Source organism: Canis lupus, chromosome 11 (assembly GCF_048164855.1).
Source record: "Canis lupus baileyi chromosome 11, mCanLup2.hap1, whole genome shotgun sequence".
Taxonomy (NCBI): domain Eukaryota; kingdom Metazoa; phylum Chordata; class Mammalia; order Carnivora; family Canidae; genus Canis; species Canis lupus.
The window spans coordinates 43,521,485-43,534,683 of NC_132848.1; the positions used below are offsets into that span (position 1 = coordinate 43,521,485).

The 13,199-nt window shown below is 40.1% G+C and overlaps 1 protein-coding gene across 4 annotated transcripts in view; it reads right to left on the bottom strand.

Moving 5' to 3' along the window:
• The window catches only part of IL1RL2 (interleukin 1 receptor like 2), a 44,102-nt gene that overhangs the window by 24,388 nt on the left and 6,515 nt on the right, over positions 1–13,199 (bottom strand). For 3 of the 4 annotated variants that reach the window (XM_072844418.1, XM_072844417.1, XM_072844420.1), the window contains exons 5-6: positions 6,458–6,617; positions 2,469–2,543 (exon numbers count right to left, since the gene is read on the bottom strand). In XM_072844418.1, the coding sequence (XP_072700519.1) occupies positions 2,469–2,543; positions 6,458–6,617 (235 nt within the window). The remainder of the gene's footprint in view (positions 1–2,468; positions 2,544–6,457; positions 6,618–13,199) is intronic. The other variant, XM_072844419.1, reaches the window with a different exon arrangement.

Below are 13,199 nucleotides of genomic sequence, written 5' to 3' on the forward strand. Positions count from 1 at the left end.
CCGGGGCCTTTATATGAACATGTCTACATTTTGGAATATTCTGAGATTATCACCTAAATAATATTGCCTCTCCTCCCATTTTCTCTCTCTCTCTTCTGGGATTGCAATTATATTCATGTTAGCTCTGTGTAACCTCTCTAACTTCTGGTCTCTTGTCTCTCTGTGCTTAAGCCATTTTCTCTTGACCTATATTCTCACTCGGTAATTCTTTTTCAGATGTCTCATATGCTACTAAAGCTTTCACTGAGTTTTGGTTTTAGTTACCTGTTCCTTTCCAAACTTAATATTCTTTTTTTTTAAAGTTTACAGTTGTCTTTTGAAAATTGCAATCATATATTTTCTTTTTTTTTAAGATTTTATTTATTTACTCATGAGAGACATACAGCGAGAGGCAGGGACATAGGCAGAGGGAGAAGCAGGCTCTCTGTGGGTAGCCTGACAAGGGACTCAATCCCAGGACCCCAGGATCATGATCTGAGCCAAAGGTAGATGCTCAACCACTGAGCCACCCAGGTGCCCCAATCATCTCTTTTCCTTCCTTGAACATAATAAGCACAATTAATATCTATCTATCTATCTATCTATCTATCTATCTATCTATCATCTATCTATCTGTCATCTATCATCTATCTATCTATCTATACCTGGGGCCCTGGGGATCTGTTTCTGTTGTATATGGCTTACCATCTAGAATTTACCACCTAGAATTTACATCACAAAAGTTATACATATTTGTGAAGGTTCTGAATACATACTGGCATTTCCTTCTACATAGTTTATACCAGTCCATTCATTTATTTATCTCACAACTATTTCTTGAACATGTTCTAGAAATTTTTCTGAGCACTGGTGATATAGGAAGGAACAAACCAGAGAAAAAGCCAGCTCCTAAGGAACACTGATTTAAATAGAATTAGAGATACCAAAACAAAATAGGTGAAGTAGTGAAAAGTACTTTACAAAAAATAGAGAAAGGTCAGGGGATAGAGCATAACGGTGAGTGATGTGTGCTATTTTTTTTTTAAGGATTTTATCTATTTATTTGAGAGAGAACAAGAAAGAGAGCATGAGCAGGGGGAGGCACAGAAGGAGAAATAGGCTCCTCACTCAGCTCAGCATGGGGCTCAATGTGAGGCTCAATATCAGGACCCCGAGATCATGAACTGAGCCGAAGTCAGACTCTTAACCGACTGAGCACCCCAGGCGCCCCAGAGGTGTGCTATTTTAATGTGGTGGTCAAGTGAGATGCCATTCATCAATGATCTGATGGAAGTGAAGGAAGAGACCACGAAGCTGTGTGAGGAAGAGCATTTCAAGTAGAGGGAACAGCAAGTGCAAAGTCTCTGAGGTAGAACTGTGCTTGAGATGGTCAAGGAACAGCAGGTATGCCAGGGCAATCAAGTGTGAGCTTACCAATGTGAGCACTGGCAAGGGGAAGTCAGCCATGGAGAGCCATGTTGGGAATGCAAGGATTTTGAATTTTACTCTGTGTGAGACAGAAAATCTTTGGAAAGCTTTAAACACAAATGGTTTAAAGGGATTGCTCATATTCATGGCCAGTAATGTATTAGAATACCCTCTACATTATCCTTGGTAATATTTGGTATTATACATTTTTTAATCCTTACCAATTTCACAGATATCATTGTTTTAGTGCATGTTTCTTCTATTGTAGATGACTATATTCTCATATTTCGTTAGTCTTTTTTCTTTTTGGTCCTGTGAATTATTCATTTATCTCATTTAGCTTATTCCTATTCCTTGATTTGTTGGTATTTTTGTACAGAAATGATATTACCTGTTTTTTGATGTCTCTGTTCCAAATATGCTCTCCTAGTTTTTCATTCACATTTTAACTTTACCATTTTTCCTATATACAGACATTTACAGTTTTTATGTTAGTCTAATTTTTAATCTTCTGTGATTTCTTCTATTAATTTTATGTATAGAAAGAACACCATTCAGAGGTTAGATATAGATTTATCTTAGTTTTTAACGGTACTTTTGTGGGCTTATTTTTATACATAGTTCTTTAATTCATCAAAAATCCATTTTTATGCCTCATATTCTTCACATTTAACAAGTTATACTAATATCACACATAAACTATACTGTTCTCTACACATTTTTAAACCACAAATCTCCTTTATGAGATTTTTGTATATTCTATTCTAGGATCTACTTATTGTTTTCCATTATGTTGTTTTAATCTTTCTATTTGTATGCAAATACCAGTATTTATTTATTGTTGTTTTATAATTAAATACACTTTAATATTTACTAGAAAAGGTCTCTTTATTTCTTCTATGCAATTATTTTCTTGCTAAATTTTTCCAACCTTTTTTACATGAATTTTAAAAATGTTTTATCAAGTTTCAGTACATTCAATGAAATTCAACTGGTTCTATATTAAACATGTATATTAATCTGCCCTTAGTGATTTCAATGACTCCAATAATTTTACTTACCAAGTTCTACTTCAATTGAATTGTTTTTCGGATAAATGATTTTAGGAATTCTTTCTGCATATCCATTTGTTTCTGCTAAGAAATCATATCCACGTGAAATTGCATTAGAATCATGTATGACACATTCCCAACTATTTATACCACAATTGTGTAAAGAAAAACATGACACTGAGCAGGCCTTCAATAAACATTAGTCAAGTAAAGAACAAAACCTATGGTGTGATGAATGACCATCTCATAAATGCATATTTTCAAACCAGAAATAATTAAATTGCTAAGGAAAAACCTAAAAGCTGGGCTACTGGGAGAGTTCACTTCTCGGTTCTATATATAAACTGCTAAGATTGTGTAATAAAATCTCACTACCTAATAATCTAACTATAGTTTGTAAGCAGTGGCCCTAGGCCAAGCTCTGGTCTAGGTCCTAGACAGAGAGAGAGAATGACCCTAATGTTTTATCTTTGCTCCTCACTGCTCCATCCTCCATCCCTTGCTTCTCCATATTCTTTATATCCTGTTCTCTTCGTTTTTCTTCAGATCCTTCATTCCTCCACTCCGCTGTACAGCTATCTCCCCTCGTGTTGACTTTCCAGCCCTTTGTTTTTCTACTACTTCCTTTCCCCATTTGCCCACCAACATCTAACAATCAACCACCTCACCCCACATTCTTCCTCTCTACTTGGGATGGGACACAGAGACGTTATCAAAGGGAAGGTTAGAAAAATGAAAAACCTTGTGTCCTTTATAATGACAATACTACTTGCACGTCCTACAAACTATTCAAATTCACTGTGTCCCAGACAGAGGTCATCACCAGCCAGTTAATGTATCACTTTGCACCAGATCACACACAACTAAAATCTGGAAGTCACTCTAGGCAACAGTTCTTCTCTCACCTCTTCAAATCATCAATCAGTAAGTCAGACAAAGTTCATCTCCTAACATGTCTCCATGAGTGCCTCCTTCTTCATGGCTAAACTTTCTATTTTCCACTTTCTAGTCCTTCCTTGGTAGTCTTGTTCATATCCACCTCTTCCATTATCATCTAGGCCAAGTTGCATCTCCAGACCTTTCTCTAGGCCATGGCCATGGTCAACTTGACATCTCCATGTGGGCACCTCCAAGTACTCAACATAAACCCATGACCAAACTCATGATCTCACTCTTAAATCCAGTTTCCCTCTAGAGTTATATTATTTCATTGAATTATATCACCATCCAGTCTGTTGCATATGCCAAAAGGCCTAGCTCCCTTGACCTTGCCACATCCCTAATGCCATATTCAATCCAACACTAACCCCTGTGAGGTTGACCTCCTCAGATACCTTGAACCCATCCACATGTCTCCATCTTCAGTGCCACCATGTAGCCTGTGCCTACCTGATATCTTACCTGCATTTCTGTACCTGTCTCCTACCTGCCACTCCTGTTCTATAGGGATCATTCTGGGCACAGGCAGCCACGCTGAGCTTTCAGGCCTGCAAGTCACATGCTACTCCTGCTTGCAACCCCTCTGGCTACTTACCATTGTTTTTAGAATAAACTCCATACTCTCTGCTTTGGATTCCATGTTCCTACCAATTCTTGGTCCTGGATACTTCTCTAACCTCATTATCTAGCATTGCTCCAACCAACCTGCCTCCTTCCTATTATTCACATATACCATGATCTGTTTTTGTCACAGGGCCTTTACTTTGGTTGTTCCCTCAGTCTGGAAAAATCTCACCCACTCCATCACTCAGGTAATGTGTCCTGCCCGTCAGTGTCGCTGTTATCAAGAAGATTTCCCTGACCCTCTGCCTTCTCAATAGGTCCTTGTCTGCTCGATCTCACACTTTCCACTCCTTCATTGCATTAATCTCCTTGGTAATTACACATCTCATGAGCAGACTATCTGATTTATCTCTGCCTCCCTTCCCTGCTCAGACTTCAAAGCTCCATCAGAACAGCAGTCATGGCTGCTTTCCTTCTTCTCAGGCTGTCTCTACTAGGCACAAGATGGTGGCCAGCAAAGAGCCACCAAATTCCTGCCTGAAGAATCGCCTGCTACTTTCACTCAAGTTCAGATTATCAGCACTCTTCTCAATACTGGCTGTTGCAGCAGCTGCCAAAGCGGACTACAGGTTTCAAGACCCTCCTCAACTCTTGCTCAACCATCTCAAGACTGGTCTCATCCATCACAAACAAAGCCCCGTCACTCTTCATCCAAGGGCTCTTCAGCGGCCGCATGGCAAAGCCTCAGTGTAACTGGGCCTCTAAATCCTGACCCTGTTTAACGCCTCAGGTCCCAGCACTCTTTTCCCCATGCTTACGTATGCTCTAATAAAATTAGCTTTAAATCCAATGCAAACTATGCTGGTAGACACTTCTATGCTTTGTTATACTATACTCTCTGCCCTGCCTCTCACACTTTACTTTTATAAACTTGACTCCTTCAAAATTCAGACCATTTCCTTGCCACTCTTGTGGCTATTCCTGATTCTTTTCCTGTTCCCCCAGACACTATCTACAACTCTATCTATAACTCTATCCCTACTACATAATGTGAAATGATGATTCATTTATATCTTTAGCTCCACTACCACCAAGTTGAGAGCTTCTCAAAAGAAGAAACAATGGTTTTGGTTTTGGTTTGGTTTAGTTTGGTTTAATTAACAGGTTCTAACAATTGGGGCATGAACTAGGTCATAAATAAGTGTTTACAGCAATAACATGAAATATAGACTATTTGAAATTCAATGACCTCTTGACGTAGTCTTCATTCTGTCTTTCAAAGAATTCCTTCAGCTACCAATGTAAAACTAAGCATGATAGTCAAGAAGAAAATCTTTTGTGCATATATTTGGAGAGATAACAGGTAACACAAAACTCAAGAGCATAGAAGTCATAAAATGTAATACAATTAATTTTCTTAATTAAAGGGTTCCAGGTGAGAAGTAGGAAGCCACTCATGCTGAACACATGCCCCAAGAGAGCCACACCACCAAGAAATTGCTAGGTACCACCCAGTATTATGAAGTCTGATAGAAATTAGTGACAGACAGGATGATCCCAGTTAAAGAAATACTCAGTCTTCAGTTCTTTCCATTTAGATGAGTAAACAGAAAAGACAGTTGTCTACTAACAAAGAGCAAAAGGCAACATAGCAAGAACTCCTCACTGAATGTGTTGAGAAGAAACAGTGCTCATCTGGGCACCAAAAGCCTCCATCCTTGTCCTGTTTCTTCACTGACCAGCTTTGTAATCTTCATAAGTCACCCCCTCCTGAGACTATAAAATTCATGGCTTAATGGGGCACCTGGGTGGCTCAGTGGTTGAACGTCTACGTTCAGCTCAGGGTGTGATCCCAGGGTCCTGGGATCAAGTCCTGCATCAGGCTCCCTGCAGGGAACCTGCCTCTCCCTCTGTCTATGTCTCTGCCTTTCTCTGTTTCTCTCAAGAAAAAATAAATAAAACCTTTAAAAAAAAATAACGGCTTAAGTTAAATTATCTTTAGGATTTCTTTTACCCTAAAGATTCTGTTTTCAAATCTCCAGGTCATATGTTTGAGCAAACTGGCTGCTCTGGGTTGAGAACGGACACTTCATGAGCATCAGGTATCCTGGAGCTCTGCATACCCCAGGCAGGGGAGGCCAAAGCTGGAATGGCCCAGCAAAGTGGTCATACCAGTGACAGCTGAGGAAAATAAGAGGAACAGTAATATCTACCACCTCCTGAACACCTACACTTTGCCAGGCACCCCAGTACCCACTTTACATACATGCTGTCATTTAATTTTCATACCAAGAGGGTTGAGTGTTGTTTTTCCAGATGACTAAACTGCTCATGCCCTCTGCCCTCTTCTTTCTACCCTCTGATTCTAACATGGTAAGTTTGAGAGCCCACTAACCTTCAAGAAAATCAAGATTAAGAATTACCATTGCCCGAGAAGCCAGCCATCTCACACAAAGCCAAGAAGAAGCCAAGGCAATGGATATGAGCATACTTACTGATACGCACAGTGATGCTGTTTAAAACAGTGTAGTGTTTCCCTGTGTGTGTCAGTCGGGCTTGGCATGCATAGTTCCCTCCATCTTCTGCTGAAACATTGCTCACCGAAAGCTTTATTCCCCAGCGAATAAACCGTCCTTCTTTAATCTCTTTACAGTCCTAAATATAAATGTATATATACACGTATATTTTAATTCAAAGAGTATTTTGTGTATCAGTTACATTTCTAGTTAGCACCATCCTATGAATTGCAGGGAGATGCAAGAAACAAACATATGTGATCCCTAGGTCTTGGGTAATTTATAATCTAACTGAAGACAATATCTGTATCTAGATAGATAGATAGATAGATAGATAGATAGATAGATAGATGATAGATAAAAAGATATCTGTGGATTCGACAAAGGATATGCTACAGGCTACAGTGAGTGCTGTAAATATTAAGTCTAATGGAAGTTGGGAAGATAGAGGCATAGGTGAGCTAGAAGGGAGACCGCATGGAGGAGGACTACATGGGGCCCACAGAGGGGTGCGGTAGGAGGGTGTGAACAGGCAGGAATGCCCTCCACCCACAGAGGCCCATATCTCCCAGTGGACCACCATCTCATGGCGCCAAGCCCCTATGCCAAGATCGCAAGCCCACTTGATTATTGACTGCTTCCACTGCTTTCCAGGCCCAAATACACCTTCTTCACCTATTGGGTTGGACTTTACAGAGGTCCAAAATAACTCTTCAAGAACATTCTGCTTGAAGGCTTGAACAATAATAGTCAAAGTATGTCACTAGGCTTATGAGCAGATATCATGTAACTTGTTACATCATCTGTGCTTCCACCCCAATAACAAGAACACCAAATCAACTTGAGGCCTGATTAGTCTCAGGAATGCCTTTCTCATTTGTCATTCTCAGCAACCACCCACAGGGCAGGCCTCAACATCCATCTGTCCTGTCAGAACTCACATTCTCATGCTAATCGCCACTTCTTGCATCCCACAGACCCACTCTGAACTCTCCCAAAACTTTTCTCCTTTCCTCAGAAAGTGCCACTCTACTCAGTGAGTTCTTGGGTTAGAAGTCCATTTTATTCGTTCAAGCATTCAGGTTCCTGCTCTTTGCTAGGCTGTGAGAGGCCCTGTCATGCAGGAATAAGATGTGGTCTATGTCCTTAGAAGCTCACAATCATAATATAGAGACAAACTTATAACCCCTAATAAAAATTTAATTGTCCAACTGTCCAGCTCTCTCGTCACTGAGTCAGCTATAGCTAGCTCAGCATCAGAGCCCATTCTTCACCTTGGAATGGTGTGAATGGATCCATCTTGGAAGAGGAAACTCATTCATGCCAGAATGAGCATTTATTTACAATTCGAAATTCTAGGAGTCTTACATCATTCCCTATTTGGGAAACCCAATTATAATTAGACAATTGCTTACCAAATAGAATGGGAATTACTAGTAAGAATCAGATGGGTAAAGGCATCTGATTCCAATACTGTGATGCCACCTTCTTTAGAGTAGAGACAAACAAAAAGCATTAAGTCCTTTGACTATGAAAACTTCTTAAACTTCTTCTCTAGAGTGAGAGCTCATATAATAGCAATCTCTGAACCCCCCTTTCTATGTTTCTATCATTGATCAGTCCCTTTCTAATCAACTCCTTCTTTCTTTCAAGATGTACAAATACTTCATCATATTAAAACGCGGCCTTGATAGCTTAAGAGCCATTCTCTTCCTTCATGGTAACACAGGACTGCTTCTACTGTAATCCACCATGTGTCACTTCAGAATTTAAATTCTCAGAAGGCCTCGATGTTTATTTAAAAATTTGTGGGCAACATCCTATTAATAAGATTTAAACTTAAAATATTAATAATAATAGCAGCAAACATTTGAATGCATTTTGTCTTTCAAGCACCAAGAAGGACCACCTTTAACCCAATCTGTACAATGATTGGAAACATAAAGTGGCCCCAGAGCATTCTGGCTGACATGCAGTGCCTACAGAACTGGTTAGGCAACCAGCAGCTCAATAACAGAAAACCATGAAGAAGGGGATGAACGTTGAAGGTTTCCCAGCAAGGGAATAACATGATTATATTTGTCTTTGAGAATGATCTCAGCAAACATAGAATTAGCACAGTGGTGGAGCAGAAATCATTGTATTGAGAGGTAATTTGGAATAAAAAAAAAAAAATACTATTCCAAATGTGAACACTTCACTACCTCTGAGAATGGATATTTTAATACCTGAACCTTTCCCTCTATAACATCTCAATTTCAAGGACCACCTCTACTCCTCTCGGTCTTCAACTCTCCCAGCTACAAGCTGGACTTTTTCATTATCCAGAACCACTATGTCTCTGAATTCCTAAAAACAAATATACCATTCTGATGATAATTTCTTATTATTCCATCTCTTCCATGCCCTCATTTTAACCAAAGAATAATATCTGATATTTATTTATCAAGTAAGCACTATGTGCCCACACTGAACTAAGTGCCCAATGGATAAGTTATTTCACTAACTCTCCAAAACAAACCTAGAAGGCCATTTTCCTCAGACTGAATTTAGTTGCAGAAAACAAAAAACATTCCACCTGTTTCAGGTGGGAAAGGGATTTAAAGCAGCATGTTAGGGGCTTACAAAATTTTCAGAGGTATTCAGGGAGTGAGATCTAAGCCAGAATTTCACTGCAGACCTAAGCTCACAGGACACCTGCTGCCTCCACCACAGCTGTAAGGTGGAAATCGAGACTTGAAACACACCACACTCCAAGTCTGGGACCAGGGGTCGCCACTATGCAACTGTAGTGTGCAAAGTCATGCCACTTCTATAGGAGCCACACCAATAAACCCATCGGAAGCCATATGCACTGCCTCTCCACTCCCACAGAGCCAGACTCTGGGCCCTGGGACACGGCCACAGAAAATCCCTACGTGCGTTCTCTGGGGCAGAAAAAGCAGGAAGATCTACCATACTCACGCAAGCCCTTCAAGGGAAGCCAGCTGAAGAAACTGACTCACATCCACAGCCTGAGCTGTAGGGAACTCTGGGAAAGCACAGGTGGTGTTTGAGTTGCTTTGTTCTTTTTTTGTTCTATTATTTATAGCTGCCCTGATTTAAAGAGGCTCACCATGGATAGTGAGCAGCTAGCCACCATATTCATTATGGACTTTTCTACCTGAACTTTCTATCAGACTCATTTTTCTGTCACCTTGAACCAGTCCCCTTAATCCCTGTCTTTTGTTTGAATTACCACTTTCCCTCAAGCCTTCCTTTCTTTCCCATCATGTGGCCATTACTTTGCTCCCCCCTTTCAGTTCCTCAGTACAGTCACCCTTGATTTTTCCAGTATATTAAGCCTACAAAACCCCATCTGTGTCAGTTCCATCACCCCCGCCTCCATGCCTACAGCCCGATGAGCACTACAGGAGACAATCCCATCAACATTCACCTTGGCATCTCAACAAGTTCATGATCTTCACCCTAGAAATTCTTTGCTTTTGACTCTCTCATTCACTTATTTACCTACGCTGTTTTTTCTAAATTTCCCCCTAACATCCCCTTCCAACTGGTGGAGAAAAGAGGGTCCACCAGGAATAAGTTCCCTCCACATACTCTCCCCTCCTTTCCCCTCACTCCATCACTTCTACATCATACACTCTCCTACATTGAGGCCATGTAGTCACTAAATTTCTGAAATAGCCTTAATGATCCACATGCCACCATTTGTAAACCCTTCTAATGTATTCATAGCAGTGACGACCTGAGGAGCTTAGCCTACAAGATCTACTTCCTAACATCACCATACTCCACTCTGACATGGAACCCAAACTCTAACCAATGCCCCAAACACCATTCTCTCTCACCTCTCACCTGATACCTTTGCAACTGTTGCTTTTTTTTTTTTTTTTTTTTTTTTTAATTGCCATCCTTCCCTCTGCTCCCCACTGGCTTCATTACTATCTAGTCTTTTTTTTTTTTTTTTTTTGTACTATCCAGTCTTTAAGGGCACAACAGTCACCTCCTCCAGGAAGCATTTCCTGGCACAGATCCAGGCAGATAATAGGCTCTAAATACTTTCATTTGACAGAATAAAACACTGCAGCCCAAATAGCGACTCAACATCTGACAACTAGATCATAACAAAAACAGAGCCCTAACTGATGTCACTGAATCTGGATAGGTTGGACAATTTCAGAATCTCTCCTCTTTATATTGCTTGGCTCCTAGCCTCTTGTCTTCTCAAGCTGAGCAGTTATTTTATTTTTTTTAAGATTCATTTATTTATTTGAGGTAGGGTGAGAAGGAGGGAGGAAGGAAGAGGGAGAAAATCTCAAGCAGAGTCCTCCCTGAGTACAGAACCTAAGATGGCCTGATCTTATGACCCTGAGATCATGACCTGATGCTCAATCAACTGAGCTACCCAGGGCCCCTGAGCAGTTATTTTAAAAATAAAAATGCCGGGCAGCACCGGTGGCACAGGGGTTTGGCGCCGCCTGCAGCCCAGGGCATGATCCTGGAGACCCTGGATCGAGTCCCACGTCGGGCTCTCTGTATGATGCCTGCTTCTCCCTCTGCCTGTGTCTCTATGAATAAATAAATAAAATCTTTAAAAAAAAAAGATTTAAAAATAAAAATGCCTGAACTTCATCCGTGGATAATCTGATTCAGTGAGTAGAAGATTAGTCCAAGCAAGTGCTTTTAAAAAAGGCAAAAAAAAAAAAAAAAAAAAAAAAAAATCCATTCCTCTTAACACTGAGGTAGTAACAAAGTTGGTTCTAAAAATCTACCTCTCAGGGCACCTGGGTGGCTCACTGGTTGAGCATCTGCCTTTGGCTCAGGTCATGATCCCGTGATCCCAGGATTGAGTTTCTCATCAGGCTCCCTGCAGAAACCTGATGAAGTTTGCTTCTTCTCCTGCCTATGTCTCTGCCTCTCTCTCTGTGTCTCTCATGAATAAATAAATAAATAAAATCATTTTTTAAAAATTTACTTCTCTACAAATGTCAAATGCTTTCAAATCTATGACCACAACAGGTTTAGGCCAGGAGGAAAAAATTCCAGAAGAGTCCTACTGTCAAGAGGGTCCATTGCCAGGAGGTAAGGATGGCAAGGCTGCAAGGTGGGAGACAGGATGCTTGAGGAAGAGTCTACAGAAGCCACAGAGAAGAACTAAGACTCACCATAATCAGAGAAAGCCAAAGTAGGACTTGGAAAAAGGGTAATGCCACAGTCAGAGCCAACTGAAGCTGAGGGGACTGTAGCCTGGAAGTCAACACCCTCTGAACAGAACAAGAATACTTTGAGGAAAAATTCTTTTTTCAAGTAGACTCCATGCCCAACATGTGGCTTGAGCTCAAAACCCTGAGATCAAGAGTCATATTCCACCAACTGAGCCAACCAGATGCCACATTGAACAGGATTATTGTTAATAATTAAATTGTGGTCAGAGCCAAGGCTAATAGGAGGGTAATGAGAGAGAGTATGCAGAGTGTTTACGATATATCTTGACACACATTAAAGGAATACCTGTGTAATTTTTCCACTGGCCCAATAGTTGATACACAAGGAAGTGTTGGGGGAAAAAGGTTATATTGACTCCTACAAATATAATTGTAAAGTGAATTTTTGCTCAAGTAAAAAGTGAAAAATACTGGAGGTAGAAAGAACTCAGAAGCCATCCACCTATTCACTAGAAACTTACTGAACTAAAGCTAATACCTAAGGGACAGGTATTATTAGCCTTGCAAGTGGAGAAGGCACAGGTGGTAACTACAAAGTCTATGAAGATGAACTTTTCATTAATGGAACAGTAGGTATTTAGAACTAACTCTCCCCAGTGATTCTGAAGGTGATGGCAGACAGACTGATCAGACCAGGCTTTTGACAGATCTATGGTGTGTCAGGGACAAAAGCTAGAGCCAGGGCTCCACAATGAGGAGCATCCTCACCAAACTCTCAAGTGGTCAACTGGGATGTGAAAGGGCCACGTGGTTTGGTCGAACCACTAAAAGCACGGCCCTAAAAAAATGATCAAACGAATTCTAACTTCAAATGATGATTTTCACAAATTTACTACAGAGCCAAGCAAGCCAGACACAAAATGCTACAAACAACAGGATTCAATTTCAATAAAGTTCATAAGCTAGCAAAATTAATCTGTGCTATTGTAAGTCAGGGGGGTTGGGAGGCATTGTTTTTGGAAGATGGCAGAAGTGAGCCTTCTGGTGGTATTTTAGTTCTTGACCTTGATCTTTGGAAGGCGTAGCCACAGGTATGTTCACCTTCTGATTAACCATCAAGCTTGGCCATTTTTGTTTTATGCATTTTCTATGTATATGCTATACTGCAATGAAAATGTTCATGCATTCCAAATATTGGTGCCCAGGATACACAAATATATAAAATCTCCTGTGAGTCGGTGATGAAATGGTAAGAAAAGTGAAAAAAAATAAGTAGGGCGGAAGATAAGAGTCAGAAGTTCAGAGGAGGATTCAAAAATGGTCAGTAAACATGAAAAAGTTGATCAATCTCAGTAATAATTAATGGAATTAATTAAGAAATTAATTAAGAAATTAATTAAGAAAAATTAAGAAATTTTTTAAGGAAAAGCAATTTAAAACAACAATAAGGTAACAATTGTACCCATCAAACTGATTTTTAAAAATACAAACCTTATAATGCAAAGTTCTACATAAGGTGTTAGGGAGCCCAGAATATTGCAGGAAGAGTATAA